This window comes from Panicum hallii, chromosome 3 (genome assembly GCF_002211085.1).
Source record: "Panicum hallii strain FIL2 chromosome 3, PHallii_v3.1, whole genome shotgun sequence".
Taxonomy (NCBI): Eukaryota; Viridiplantae; Streptophyta; class Magnoliopsida; order Poales; family Poaceae; genus Panicum; species Panicum hallii.
Genome location: NC_038044.1, coordinates 62,917,284 through 62,932,026, shown reverse-complemented (window position 1 = coordinate 62,932,026; position 14,743 = coordinate 62,917,284). Strand labels below are relative to the sequence as shown.

The following is a 14,743-nucleotide window of genomic DNA, read 5'->3' as shown; positions in this document are numbered from 1 at the left end:
TTTTATATGCACGAGTCTTATGATCTGCTGGAGCACCTCCCATTGCCAAAAGGACAGTTTTTTTTATTGGGAAGAGATATGAGTAATCTACTGGAGATGCTCTAAAATACTTTATTACGTGACCGAAAGTTTTAATTTTAAGCAAACCAATAAATATCTTAAACTAGCGGTGAAACTTTATCTTTACATGCAGATAACTGGGAGACATACGCCCAGAACTCCTCAAAGTCTTCAGGTAACTCCGGATAATTATCTTATTCTGAGCAGTATTGGTTTTAATAAAGCAAACCTGAGTAGGTACTCAACAAATGGAGTAAATTATATGAGATGCAAGATCAAAATCAAGAAATAACTGACATGGTTTGACTGTGATAAGCTCTTTTAGTTGGTCAAATTTTATTTAGCAAGCATTATACACAAACACTCTTAAATAAGTAAAAAAAATATAAGTAACAACAACATAAATAAAAAATATCAATTTAGATCATCTTCAAGTTCAATTATCATGTGAGGGTCCAAGCCGCTCTTAACTGTGAGCACGGCTGATGTATTAGTTTAAACTCTGCAAAGATTGTACACTTTACCTACAACTTGTGTTTCCCTTGATGCCCAAATTTGCAAGGTTCTTAAACACTTTCGAGGTGAGTGCCGGGATTCACCGCGAGGTCTTTACAAAGATTCCCTATCTTATAACAACCCGCTAAGATTTCAAATCAAATCGGTCATAACTCTCCCTAATAAGGAAGTGTCTTAACCAGGACCACATATCAAAGACTCAAGAGTACCGAGCTATATCCCCACGATACAACCAAAGCCTCAAGAGGACCGAGCTATATCCCCACGATACAACCCCTCCTGCCCTTTCGGTAAAATTATCATAAGCTAGTGTTTGTAATTAACTAGACAAGATCAGAGCCATATGGTACTGTGGTTGCACTAATTTTTTGGATAATTCTTCATGTTCCAATTAAACATATAATCTTATAATTATCACCATTCCAGAATATGAAGTAAATCAGGTGTAGCATTTGTTTCGAGTTAACCAACCATAGCCTAAAAATATACACAACTAGCAAAGCTATCCAACATAAAGTAAATAACCCAGTTTTGATCAAGGAAGTACAATAGAAAATAGTCATGTTCTTAATTTGGGTTTTTCATCACATTATAGACACATGCACGCACATAAAATATGTATATTAAAGGTTATTGTGATCGAAATATGATCAAGAACCTCTTGCCTTCCTCAAAGCATTGCTGCTACTCAAGGGCGTCTTCAAAGCCTTGGTCTTGCGGATCCTCGAACTGCGCGCCATCTATCGCATCACACAAGTACATACAAGCAAACAAATACAACAAATAAGAAACAAGTACAACAAATAATGTAAACCGAAGAAAACAAGCTGATAAAGCTACTGTACATGTCACAAGAATCACATGAGCACAAGAATCGATGAAACGGAGTTAAAATGAAGCAGTTATGGCTAGAACAAGGTTTCAGAGGCTTATTTGTAAAAGATTTGAAACTAAAAGATTCTGAACGAAGAAACCAAGGGATAAAATATAAATAAACCTAAAATCTAGGGTGTAGCGTGGAAAATAGAGAGCCTAGAGATGGCGGGTTCTATTCTAGGGGAACGCAGGGGGTAAAATAGAAGAAAATAGATCTATTTGTAAATATTTTTGAACTAGAGAGGACTCCGACTAGATTTAGGGAAAACTGAGGGCTTCTTGTGCAAAACCACCTAGGGTTGACCGGTACTTGCTGGTTTGACCCCGATTGACTTGGGTCTAGATCTAATTTGGACCCTTGGATCGGGATCGGGTGGCTGGGAGCAGCGCAGGCGGCTCGGGCGGCGGCGCTGGCGCGGCTGGTAGTGCCGTGCGGTAGGGAGTGGCAGCGGGTTCGCCGGACTTGGCCGAAAACTGCCGTCCGGGGCTCGTTTCGAGCGCGGCTAGTACAGGAAGAACGAGGGGGCGAAGGGGGACGTGGTGGAGCGCTCGGCGCAAGATCTTGGCGAGCGGAGAAGGGCGCACTACGGCGGTGTGTGGCGCGATTGCTCCGCCAAGCAATCGCCATGGCGAGAGAGCGCGAAGACGGAAAAAGGGGCCGGCGAGAGTCCTTACCACGCGGCATAGCTTCGGCAGCGGCTGGGCGTCGAAAAGAGGTGGCGGTGCGGCAGGTCGGCAGCGGCACCAAGCTTCGACGGCGGCGGCGGGTTTGGGAGCTAGGGTTTGCGAGGCTCAAGGCGGTTGTTGCGCAAGTCGATGGGGCAAAAGGGCACGGTGGCGCTATTTATGGGGCGGCTGAGGCCTTGCTGTGCGTGCCAAGGCGGCACGGGGAGGCGGTGTGGCCGGGTCGGACTCGAGCTCGAGTCCGGCTCGATCGGGGGTCGAGGAAGGCCCCGACAGGTGGGGCCCGCCTATCAGCGGCAGAGAGAGAGAGAGAGCGGGGAGACGAGGCAGGCTGAGACGGGAAAACTGGGCCGGATAGCGGGCAGTGCGAGAAGGGAGGAAGAGGGAGAGGGAAAAAGAGAGTGAGAGGGGTTTGAGTTGGGCCAAAAGAGAGAAAGGAAGGGTTTTAAAATAAAAGAATTTCAAACAAATTCATTTGAATTTAAATTTAGACTTTAAATTCAACTGAAAATAAACAACAAAATAATGCAATGCGGCATGAATGTACAAAACCTAGTGAACTTATATTTATTTTATGGCTACGTAATTTATTTATAGATTCACGATAAATGCTCTAAATTTAAAATAAATTGAATAAAATCTTGTCGAGCCTGCAACAAAACTAGCAAAATTTATTTAGATTCCTAAATTGAAAAATTAGGGTGTTAAAAGTTTATCCGATATATTCATTGCAGTACCTTGTTATGTAGTATGTACTACCTCCGGATGGAATTATTTGACGCTTTAGACACAAAATCCTTAGTTAGCGCTCGTTCGTTGTGACCACAACATTGCTCTCACTGAGCATTTTACTGGTTCACTTGCATATTTTGTCATACTAACTCAGGACGATGGTTATTTCTGTAGACTTAGGAACAAACTCCCAAGTTGAGGGGTGAAGTGGAACAGATGCGTAATCATGAGTTTGTGTTTCAGACTTCAGAGATGATGTATACAGAGGTACAGAAGAAGTTCCTCAAATATTCAGAGTTGAGGATATGAGGCTATGTAAGAGCAGAAAAAAAAATGTGATGCGTGTGATCAACATTCAGATAGTTCTAGTTTAGATTAGAGATGCTGGAGTTCGTAAAGAATTCTCATATGCAAATGCCATGCCTTACATTTGCTGCAAGCTTACTGATGATGAGGAGATGTGGGAAATTCAGGCAACCATGTGAACCATCAGGTCTGCCAGCGTCAAATTACCACAGTACAACTGATGACTTAGAAAAGATAACAAATGGTATCTCATCACAGCAATAGATGTCGCAAACAAGCCACACGCTCTTAGCGAATGACAAATGGAAGTGACGAATGAAAGATATGGTGGTACATTTTTGCATATCTTCCTCACGCTGATATCTTCAGTTCAGGCCTTTCAGATCTTGGTTAACCTTGTCAGACATGACTTGGGACAGCAGCAAAACACAGTTGCAGACAACTCTGAATAAATTTGAAACAAAAAATTCGTTAGCAAATGAGGGTTGTGTGGCAAGTCGGCAGAAGATGTATTCTTTTTACGGTCAGGAGAGGGAATGCTAGTGATGGTAAGTGAATATTGTACAGATATTGTCGGAGAAGACTCCGGTAAGATATTGAGAGAACTCATTTAGTAGGAGTGATGCATATGTCGGTATACATTGTACCTAAGTGATTGCAGTAAGTAGTCTTTTTATGGCGCAGAGTGTGATAAAATTACGAAGACTATAACTTTTGGGGTGTACTAATATATTATCTAGGCCTTCCTGCAGACTGTCTATCCAAATAGATGGAAACATATAGTGGCCTTAGAAATTGATCCTGGAACTAAAACCAGTTCAGAAAACACTTATAATCTGAGCAAGAAAGGATATACCGTGGTTTCAACACCATTTCTTTTGTTGGATCTGAGAGTCAAGCAATAATATGAGTGTTGTTACATTAATCTGCACAGAGCTTGCTTTTCTAACTTCGACCAATAGCAGTTATATACAGTACTCTTTTATAAGATAAAACTATTAAAAATATTTTCAACGATGAGCATGGTTACAAATACAGGATACGCTGATGACAGAATGAATCAGAATCAGAATTCACCAAACTTCACGCACTTATACTCTATAAGAAACATTCCCTACTTCCTAAAAAAACATTTCCCACCCAAAGAGAGGCTATTGTTTTAGAACTCCAGCTCTAGCTTTTTAAGCATGACCATGCAGATTACTAACCATCTAAGCTACTTGATTGGAATAACACTTAATATCACAACTCAGCAAGGTAGACTTGTTTGTAAATGACAATACTGAACTGCTTGTGGGTTCTAAGACTGTCATGACTTCTTTGCAATATAATCCAAATTAACATATATGGTTGAACCGCTTTGTTTAGCTTCCATTCTGTCTTTAATCTTTTTTCTCTCTTTCTTTGTTTCGTAATTGTTTCCCTGTACAAACCCTTTTTAGCTTTTAATATATTAATCCAGTAGGGGATCTCAAAATCCCCTCCTGTTACTTCAAAAAAAAACATATATAAGTTTCGGAATAACAGTCAGAAATAGAGCTTAAACTTATCAGCAGGATGTCATGTATATATAACAGTGATTCTATAGCATTTCGCTAGCATGATCTTAACTGTGTATTCACTGCATGCATTACATTGCTGAAAAAATGTATGCCCTATGGCCAGCTGATCCTAATAGGAGTATCAATAATAGATACCGAATGAATAGACACCTTAGTGCATTCGTATAGAGGATGATTCATATTGATCTCTACGATGCATTATCATTTTGTACAATCTTTCCCCCTCTGGCTGAGTTCTTTTACAAAATCCACATCGTAGCGAGGCAGTGTATTATTTTTGTTTCCACTCTTATACCTTCAAATGTTATGAACATGCTGTTGGACCTTTATCTCATATACCAAACAACATTTCTGCAAGATTTATTAATACCAATATCACAATGCAACCGTCCGCAAAGCCATTCTAAAAGTTTAAACTCACTATCCTTATCACAAACTATTAGATGATAGCAACTGGTTTTTGTTTTTGTTGCAGTTACTTCCATTTTCTCATAATCAGAAGCTGTTTACTCTTGTGGTTTCTCCAAAGAAAATCAACTGCCTACTGCCTAGTGCTGCTCAGAATGAATTATGTAAAATTTGGAAGAAAGTCAAACTCATACCTCCAAGAAATAGTCATATGAAACACTAAACTCTGAGAGCCACATTTCAGGTCTTCCTTTCCTGCTTGAAGTCCCAGAGCTGCAGCCTCGGCTCTGCATTGACCGTCACCGGAGGAGCAGCAGTGCCGCCTCCTAGAAAGAACGGGAGTCCAGCGGCATCAATGGGAGCAGCGGCGAACCTCTGCAGGAAGCACGCCTGCTGAGATGGCGGCCACAGGGGCGCAGCGACGGTGACATTGGACTGAAGTGTGCCCCTGTCGAAGCCGACCGCAGGGTGCGGCTGCTCCTGGAGGAAGGCGAGCTGGGGCATCGTCTCGAAGGACATGGCCGGCGCGGCGTGCGAGCTCGGAAGCTGCGCGGCGTAGTAGGCGAGCGTCGGCTGCTGCTGCTGCTGCTGCGTTGGCTTGCTGTCGTTGGCGGAGCAGTGCAGAAGCTCGGCGAACGCGCCGGCGTTGCCGTTGTAGGCGTGGTTGGCTTGGTGAGCGGCGGCGGCGGCGGTGCCAGTCGGGCCGTTGGCGAGCGAGAGCACGGAGCTCTTGCTGGTCTCGGAGGTGCTGACCTCGGCGTCGTCTCCGGCGGCCGGCGGAGAGGAGGCGGCGCCGGCGGGGAGGGCGAAGGAGCAGTCCAGCGACGGGAGCTCGTCGATTGCGCCGGCGGCGGCGCGGATGAGCCACTCGATGGCCTTGCTGGGCTGGTCGACGCCGAGGCGGTCCTGGATGTCGTAGAACTGGATGGCCGTGGGCACCGAGAGCCGGACGCGCCGGTCGCGGAGCCCCCGCGCCGTCACGACCTTGCTGTGCCGGTCCTTGCCCCCGGCGGCCGCGCGCGCCACCCGGCACGTCCGCCACGCCGCCGCGGCCGCCGTGCCGCCGTCCAGCGCGGCGCGCGGGCGCTTGCAGGCGGTGCGCTCCATGCCTACCTCCTCCATGCCTCGCTCATCCCCAATTCCCAATGTGCGGCTGTGCCTGCTCAATCTGCAGGTGGAGTTCAAAAAAAGCTTGAGCCTTCCGCACCAATCTAGCCAACAGATTGATTCTTTTTTGGAGGGGAATCGTGAAAATCTGGCAAGTCTCCAGAACTTGATTTGAAACAACAAATCCTTGCAGAACGATTGCCAAGAGTTCAAGCGCTGCAGAAAATCTCCACAGAAATAAAAATCTCCTACAACTTGACACCTCATTTGCTCATCTGCTGCTGATGAATAATTGCAATCAGTGAAAAGGCAGCAGCTTTGTAAACGGAATCTACTGAAAGTATCAGGAATCTGGATGTTCCTGAATAAATTCATGACGCCCTTTTCCAGCTGTGTAACTTTACAGTAACCATCGGTTTACCGCCCAACAACTGCTAGAAAAAAGTATGCAAAAAGACGCAAGATTCCCCACTAGTAAACACCCCATCGTCAAATCTGGCAAGCTGAGGAGAGTGCTTTACCGCAAAGCTTTTCTGCAGAGTTGTTGGGGCAAATTAAGTAACTCTTGACTGAAAGCGCTAGAACCTCTAACTACTGTTCCAGATGTACTACTACTACCAACCAAAGACACCAAATCTGGGAATTAAAATCAGTCAGAATTTGCAAGGAACAAGATAGAAGCTAAAATATAGTTACTGGCTTACTGCTCAGTAAGAGGACTGGGGAATAATTCAGGAGCGGGATGCTAGCTGATGAATTGTTCTATCCAAGAACTCCCTCCCCAAGGCAGCTTGCAGACAGCAGTACCAAATCTCTCGCTCAGGAAATGCAGGGGGAAAGAAAGATGAGGGGAAATGGAACTGAATCCGCAAGTTAATCGACGTGGTTCTCTTTACAAGCTTGCTGATGAGGACCAAATCATTGGCGGAAAAATGGAATCGGAGTCACGGGGAAGAGGAGAATTAACCAAGCACGGGCAGCAGGCGTGCTCACCTGAAGCTGAAGAAGCTGGAGCCCGGAGCCGGAGGGGGTCGTCGATTTGGCCAGCGAGCGAAGGGGAGGGGAGCCGCAGGTGAGTGAGCCTGCCCAGTCCAAGACCTAGAGGAGAGGGAGGGGGCTGCAGGGTAAAAACAGCCGGGTTCTGACTGAACAGGTGAGCTCAGCACCTGGCCGACCTGCAACAGCTGGCCTCCTGCACTCCTGCTGCTTGCTTGGGCTTGCTTATCCGCCAGAGCAGATCAGACCAGTGCACGCAGCTGGGACTGGGACTGGGACTGGGAGTGAGAGAGTATATAGAGTGCAGAAGCGCATTTTGCAAAGGAGACCTCGGACTTTTCGCGCCTCGCTGCTGCGACGCCTGCACAGTAGCATGCAGGGGCTTGACCGCAAAACTCCGGCGTGCGACATTTCGAAACTCCATTTCGAGCCATGATGTTTGGGCGAATATGCACGAGTCAATGCACATCGTGATCTTTCCCCACTTTTATTTGGCCAAATCATGTAGGAATTTGAAGAATTTTATGCGAATCGTGATCTTTCCCATCATTCTGCAGCGTCGAGCGGATCCGTGCAATTCTGCAGTGTCGTCGTTGAACAGTAGAATTCTGGGTTCTGAACACTCCGGAATTCTGCAGTGTCGCCCACTGCATGTACAGTGTCCAAACCAGACAGCTGCAACGGACGAACTGATCCGTGCGCTCCTGCCTGCCATCCGTGCGCGGAAACGGATCGTGACTCGGGGGGGGGGGGGGGGGGGTGGTTGGATCATCAGTAACTGTACGCCCGATCGATCGATCCAACAGTAATTGTCCCTGCGTCCATACAGGGGCTGCTGCCCTGCGCACCGCCTGTCCTCGGTCAACGCGAACAGTTGGTACGGATTTTCCGTTTTGAATTGGTGTCGAGGGAACCGGCCGTTTTCCTCTTCGGGGAAGCGTATAGAGTGGAGTGCTAGTACACTGAAAGGAGCTAGCCAGCTAGGGGTAGTACTGTAACAAATTCTCTAGCATACATAGAGTGCAGTAGCAGGGTAGGGGCTGTAGTGTGCTGGAGGGTAGGGGGCGGATTCGGAGGGTGCACGGGGGCTCGAGCCCTCTAGCACCCTGGCTCCCATGGAAACCCCCTATAAATTTTGAGGAGGAGGAAGAAGAAAGAAGAAAATTTTAAGGAGAAAGAAGAAGAAATGAGAGGAGGAGGAGGAAGAAGGAAAGAAGAGCAGTTCTGACTCCGCCACCGCTGGAGGAGCGGTGAGACTAGCCGCTGGGAGGTGCCGGAGCCCATTCTATAGCTGGATCCGGATCCCACTCGTTTCTTGGTTCGGTGTTGGTTCTCATAATTTGTTGTCTTTTTTTTTCTCTTTTGGAATGAATATGTGCTCTCTCCACACAGTCAGATTAAGCTGGGAAGTGAGTTTGCAGGCAACCGCAGCAGGTACGTCTAGCCTTCAACAGCGCAGGCGTAGCACAAGGTTTGAGTGCGTGCATATCCGTGGGCATCCAAGTCCGCAACAAAAGAAAATTCCGCATATTTTTTTTTAGAAAAGAACGGCCGTGAAAGTAAACTTTGAAGAGGCCAATTGTGCAAGTCGCAAGCCATGCATCTGGTCTCGTGCGTGCGTGGGAGCAGATCGCGAAAGCTAGCAGCGGCGCGCTGATAATTCGGGCAAGTGCGCTCGTGCTCCCTGGATCCCGATGGGCGCTCCGTTTCCTCTTTCCGAAAGGGAGCAGGGATCGAGAGCCGCCGCTGCCGCCATGGCCGAACCAGAGGCACGGTGGCGTTGGATGGGGGGGGAGGCCGTACTGCGCCGGGAAAGGTAAGCCTTGACGGGCGTGCGCGACCACAGGCAGGCAGGTGCCGGGCTAAACAAAAGAGGGCGTCCTATCCTAACCTAATCAAAGGGGCAGAGCCCTTGGTTGCCGCGAGGGTAGCAGGGGGCACGTGTCCACCTCCCGCTGGCCCCTGCCCGGGACACGTGTCGACACCTCAAACACTCCTCCCTACTTGGCTGCCTGGCTGGGGCTCGGCCCATGTAGGTAGGGTTCACAGTACGTACATCCAGGCCCAGTTTTGTCTCCGCACCCCCTATCATGCGGCCCAACTGCGGAGTGGCCTAAAACAATACACGGGCACGCAGCCCACCTCCTTGCCCACACACCGCTCTGTTCTCTCTCGCCCGCCCGCCGCCGCCGCGCCGCCGGAGCCGCCGTCTCGCCCGCGCGCGCCCCAGAAAGGTGAGATCCCCGCTTCCCCCCCCCCCGGGTACTATGGCCGGGTGGTCTCGGCAGGTGGACTCCAGTTAGCGAGGGTTTTAGGGCTCGGTGCTAGGCTCGGCCGGGTTCTCCTCTTCCTGTCCCCGCTGGCTAGACTAGGAATTTGATGATCCCTTGGGAGGACGCGCACGCGGCGACCGTGGCGTTTGTGGTGTCCAATTCCGTTGAGCACCGCGCAGCTAGCTCGCGTTGGTTATTGCGGTTGGGTCGCGTAACCTGAATGGATTTCCTCGGATTTCTGTGCAACGTTTCATGTAACCTGGAGTGGCGGGCTTGATTTTGCTGGCCTTGTTGCGATTGGCGGCTCCTTTGATGTGCTCTGCGTTAACGCGTCGCTTTCCACTTGCAGGAAAGCTCAGGTGAAGAGCAGGGTACCAGGAAATGGCGGCGTTTCTGAGGTCAAAGTGTTCCTCAGGTATTTGTTTCGCTGCCTGCCTCAGAGGTTTCAATTTTACAATGGGGACATATCGATGGCATCTTCCTTTAGATACTACAAGTGATTCAGTTTAATTTATATTATATTTAAGCAACATGCTTCCCTTGTTGTTTTATATATGTCTTGTCACTCTTTAGAAAACCAGATTTGCTCGTGTGCACTGTGGTGGATGCTGTCAGTATGAGAAAAATCGTGCCTGATATTGTGTAACACTAACCTTGGTAAAAAAAATTTCATGACTCCTACTAGAACCTTACCTGGTTCAAGTTGTGGCAATGTTTTGTGCTTGCCTCGTAACCAATTGTTGCAAGCTGAATAGACATGATCTAGAGGTGAATGATGCTCTGATCATATCGTTGAAATGCCTACAAAACTAGAACCACTGATTGTGTGCAAATGCAGCCGATGCCTAGCTATAAGAAACTGTCTAGTGTCTAGACCTTAGAAAAGTTTGTGATTATGTTTGAATCATTAGGGTGACATGATGCTGTTCTAATCCAAATTGTTGGAATGCTTCTTGATCTATACAGTTGGACGTACTCTGATGGGAAGCCTTGGAAATAATTTGTATGGAGCCGCCAGCTCATCTGTTGAGACAGTGACAAGACCTTCTCATTGTGATGCTATCAGCCAGGTGAACTGAATTTATCATGCAGAAACATTTTATTGTCCTTAAACATATACTTGTTGTTTTGAATAAACTTCTGGAAAGCAGACTATTGTTTTTTTCTACTTTAAAGCCATATGATAACTTGCACTGAAATTCTTAATTTGATTAAGGGAAAATTGTGTGTCTTTCATTTTTCTCATGATATCAATTATCCAGCATGTTTGTTTGATTATCAGTGTTTTTTCTCCATACAGTGAATACTTGATTAACTTGTATTAATACCTGAGCCTTTTTCATTGCACACTCTTCATGAGTGTGTTTCGTTGATCAGCCTGATGAAAACCAGCTAAATATCAGGAAGGAATTTCTGTTTTTTGGCTATGTTATGAAGCTGACTCAGGATAATTTCCGGAATATAAAGTTCTCTTGAAATGCTTGCATATCTCAGCACAGATGTTTTGAAAGAAGAAAAGGAAACATTTATTGAATTCAGAAATGTCACATTGTTCCGATTAGCAGCTGGTCAGCAGATCAATTTGCTCGTTACTTTAATCCATATATGATAGCTTACACTGACATTATAGTGTTATTTAATGATCAATTGTTCTTCTTTCATTTTTCCCATGATATCCATGATCCAGTATGGTATTTGGCTGTCTGTAAGTTGGTGTCCTATACCTGGATACTTCAATAGCTTTCTTACTACCCGAGCCTTCTTCAGGTGCCTTAATTTTTAATTTTCATTACTTGAATTAGGATTATAAATAGTTCCTAAGAGAAACTGTATTGCTTTACGAGGCACTCTTTCATATACTCTTCTTGAGCATGTTCAGTTTGATGAAAATCATCTTAGACAAAGTAATTAAAATGCTTTTCTGAATAAAAAGTGAAGCTAACAAAATAATTACTGGAATATTGACTTCTCTTAAAATGATTACACATCTCAGTGTGAGTATTTTCAAAGAACAAAAAATAGAATGATGACATAAGTTCTTATCCCATTTTCAGCAAATCAGAACATTCATCCAGATGAGAACCAACCTCAAGGTTGTTGACAACTCTGGAGCGAAGCGGGTTATGTGCATTCAGGCCAAGAGGGGGAAGTATGGAGCAAGGCTTGGGGACACGATCATCGGATCTGTCAAGGAAGCACAGCCTCGTGGCAAGGTCAAGAAAGGAGATGTCGTGTACGGAGTGGTCGTCCGTGCTGCCATGAAGAAAGGGCGCAGTGATGGCAGTGAGGTCCAGTTCGATGACAACGCAATAGTCCTTGTAAACAACAAGGGCGAGCTGATCGGCACTCGTGTCTTTGGTCCGGTGCCTCATGAGCTTAGGAAGAAGAAGCACCTCAAGATCCTGGCGTTGGCTGAGCACATTGTTTAAGATGTCGTCCTGCTTAGGTATCTGCCTGCTAGTTCTGCAGAGTGAAATGAATGTGGCGTTTCCCTTAAAGAATGTTTCTAGGGATGTTTTTGTTCTCTGTTGAATCGTGATATTAGTGTATTTCACTATCAGGTTTGGCTGTTTGTATTTCTCAAAACTGTACCCTGAAAATAGAGTGTGAACTATGGTGAGTTCTGATGGATCATGATTTGGACTTCCATTGAACATGAATATTAGTGTCCTATTTTCATGACCGACACGTGTGTCTTGATCATGCTGTTCTCATACCACATATGAGCTTGAGCACTTTGTATGCTGTTATCAGGATTCACTACCTATGATTGATTGAGGGGTTTCTTTGTTGCTGCCAATTATCTGAGAAAACTTTTCTCATGCAGATCTTCCCTTGCAAATTACTTTAGTTTTTAATGGCCTTGCAGGTCAGTAGCAATGCACATGAGCTGAGATCTATCGGCCTTTCTGCTGATCCAGATCTGAAGGCATCTGGTGTTGCCCTTCAAGAATGTTTCCCGGAGTGGTCTTCCTGTCTGTTTGAATAATGTATTCTTAAATGATACTAGGAACTATTTGAGCTGGGGTGAGTCCTGACAGAAAGAGAGAGAAAAATTCATAGTTCTATTTAACATTGGTGTCCAGTTTTGATGGCCAACATTTGGTCACTTTGTCACTGGCCATGATTGATTCTGTGATTTCGTTTTTGGCAGAATTTTTTTGCCCCTGTGCAGATCTCCCCTTGCAAATGATTGTTTTTAGTGGCCTTGCTGATTAGTTGCACTGTGTTGTTTTTAGTGGTCTTGCAAATTAGTTGCAGTGCACATGAGCTGTGGTGATGATCCTGACCTTAAGGCATGGCATGCATGGTCTTTTAGGATGAAGTGCTATGTCTGGCCTGGTCAGGGTTAGGACATGGATCCGATAATCATGCAGAGCCAGTGAGAGAGATGCTCACTGGCAATGCCGATGCATGGTCGCCTTGTGTCTCTCCTCACCTCAAACAAAAACAACGAAGAAGCGCGCTAGGTTCCATTTCCACAGGAAGCGAGCGCTCTCGTGTCGTTGCATGGTCGCTGGCGACGAGGATGGAGGCAGCCGACGCGTCGCCGCTGGAGGTGTCGCCGCGGGCCGGGAGCTGGCGGCGGTCGCGGCCGTGGAGCCGGAGCAGCAGCATCGGGCGTAGCGGCAGCAGCAGCATCGAGTACACGAGCCTCCGCGACGTGATGGAGGAGGAGTGCGGCGGCGGCGACCACCACCACCACCTTCACAGCCCGTGGCGCGGCGGCGGGGGTAGCGGGTGGGGCGAGTACTCGTTCCACGACATCCACGACTTCGACGCGTCCAACATCGGGATCCGGAACCAGCTGCTGAAGCACGCGGCGTCGGCGTACCTGCAGTCGGCCGTGGTGGTGGCGGCCGGGCGCGACGAGGGGTGCTGCCTGGCCCGGCTCTGGCGCCGCTGCGGCTTCGGCGGCGGCGGGCGGCGCGGGGGAGGAGGCCGGCGCGGGCGCGTGCTGATGCGCGCGTGCTCGTGGCAGGGGTGCGTGGACGACCCCGCCGAGGTCTGCGCCGCGTTCGTGGCGCGCTCGGCCCGGCGCGTCGCCGCGTTCGTCGCCGGCCGCGTCAACGCCGTCTGGAACTCGTCGCCGAGAGCGGTTCCGGTGGTGTACCACCACGCCGACGACTAGCGTCAGGACTCGCCGTGCTCGGCGGTGCGTAGGAATGGTCACCGGATCGTAGCGCTCGTCGATCGCGTACGCATACTGTTGAATTCAATCTTGTCAGATGTAAATGGAAATTGCAAATGTTTGGCTGACGAGTGACGAGCTCCAGCCAATAGCCCGGCAGCTGATCGATCTGACACCGGCGGCCTCGCCGGAACAAAACTGAACCAGCGGGCAACGGTCACGGTCGCCAGCTTCGGGTCGTTCTCCGATCCTTCAGCCGGCTGTTGCTTTCGCACTGTTCATTACTGTTCATCATTGTAAGCGTAACGGTGGTGAAGCTTAAAAAGAAAAAGCTTCACTGGCTTTACCTCTCTCTAAGTTCATTTTGACGAGCCGACGAGGGCTTGTAGGCTCGTTGGAGAGAGTGTGCGTTCATGGCGTGCGTGATACCTACCAACCGCAAGCCTACAGCACGTGCGGGCCCCGCCGCGCCGAGACAAAAATACCCTTTCCCTCGTCGCTGACGGCAATGACCCCATCTCATCCCCAGCCACCGTGGCCGGCGGTGAGACGCCGACAGCGGGCCCGGCCCCTGTTTGCCAGGCTAAAGTGGGGCCACCGGGTCCCGCTCGCCAGTCATCCCGCCGCCACCGGGAGGACAAACGGCAAGCGCACGCACGCGTTTCGAATTCGTTCGAAATCTCCCCCCCCCCCACCCCGGCCCAACGGTCGTCACCTTCCTTCCTCGCCTCCCCCAATCCAATCCTCATCCTCCCGCCCCCAACGGATCACGATTCGCGCATCATTCGCGGATCGATTCCTCCCCCGCCGCCTCAAATTTGAACCCCCTCCTCCCCTCCCCGCGGCAGCCGCCTCCATCACTAGAGCGACGTGATCGCTGCAGTCAGCCACCAGCCATCACCAGTGCACCACCACCGCGCGCCGCCCACTCGCCCCTCCTCCTCCTGCACGCCGTCGCCGCGCGGGTCTTCGTGGGCTCGCGGGTCGGCACGCCGCGCGATGGAAGAGGAGGCAAGCGGCGGCGGCCGGGGCCACGCCGACCCCCCCGCCGCCTCCTCGCCGGTACCGGCTGCGGCCAGGAAGACGGTGAG

At 48.7% G+C, this 14,743-nt stretch overlaps 3 protein-coding genes across 3 annotated transcripts; 2 read left to right on the top strand and 1 right to left on the bottom strand.

Moving 5' to 3' along the window:
• Positions 1–3,213: 3,213 nt before the first annotated feature.
• Positions 3,214–7,502, bottom strand: LOC112887966 (transcription factor PCF8-like). Its single transcript, XM_025954269.1, has 3 exons — positions 7,245–7,502; positions 5,339–6,312; positions 3,214–3,618 (listed from the first exon to the last, which is right to left on the bottom strand). Exon 2 carries the CDS (start codon positions 6,264–6,266, stop codon positions 5,385–5,387), a length of 882 nt encoding a protein of 293 aa, XP_025810054.1. The 5' UTR covers positions 6,267–6,312; positions 7,245–7,502; the 3' UTR covers positions 3,214–3,618; positions 5,339–5,384.
• Positions 7,503–9,403: 1,901 nt separating this feature from the next.
• Positions 9,404–12,206, top strand: LOC112888176 (50S ribosomal protein HLP, mitochondrial). The gene is made up of 4 exons (XM_025954535.1): positions 9,404–9,481; positions 9,870–9,935; positions 10,487–10,590; positions 11,575–12,206. The coding sequence occupies exons 2-4, from the start codon at positions 9,902–9,904 to the stop codon at positions 11,947–11,949; spliced, it is 513 nt and encodes a 170-aa protein (XP_025810320.1). The 5' UTR covers positions 9,404–9,481; positions 9,870–9,901; the 3' UTR covers positions 11,950–12,206.
• Positions 12,207–13,049: 843 nt separating this feature from the next.
• Positions 13,050–13,652, top strand: LOC112885641. Its single transcript, XM_025951211.1, has one exon. It carries the CDS (start codon positions 13,050–13,052, stop codon positions 13,650–13,652), a length of 603 nt encoding a protein of 200 aa, XP_025806996.1.
• Positions 13,653–14,743: the final 1,091 nt, after the last annotated feature.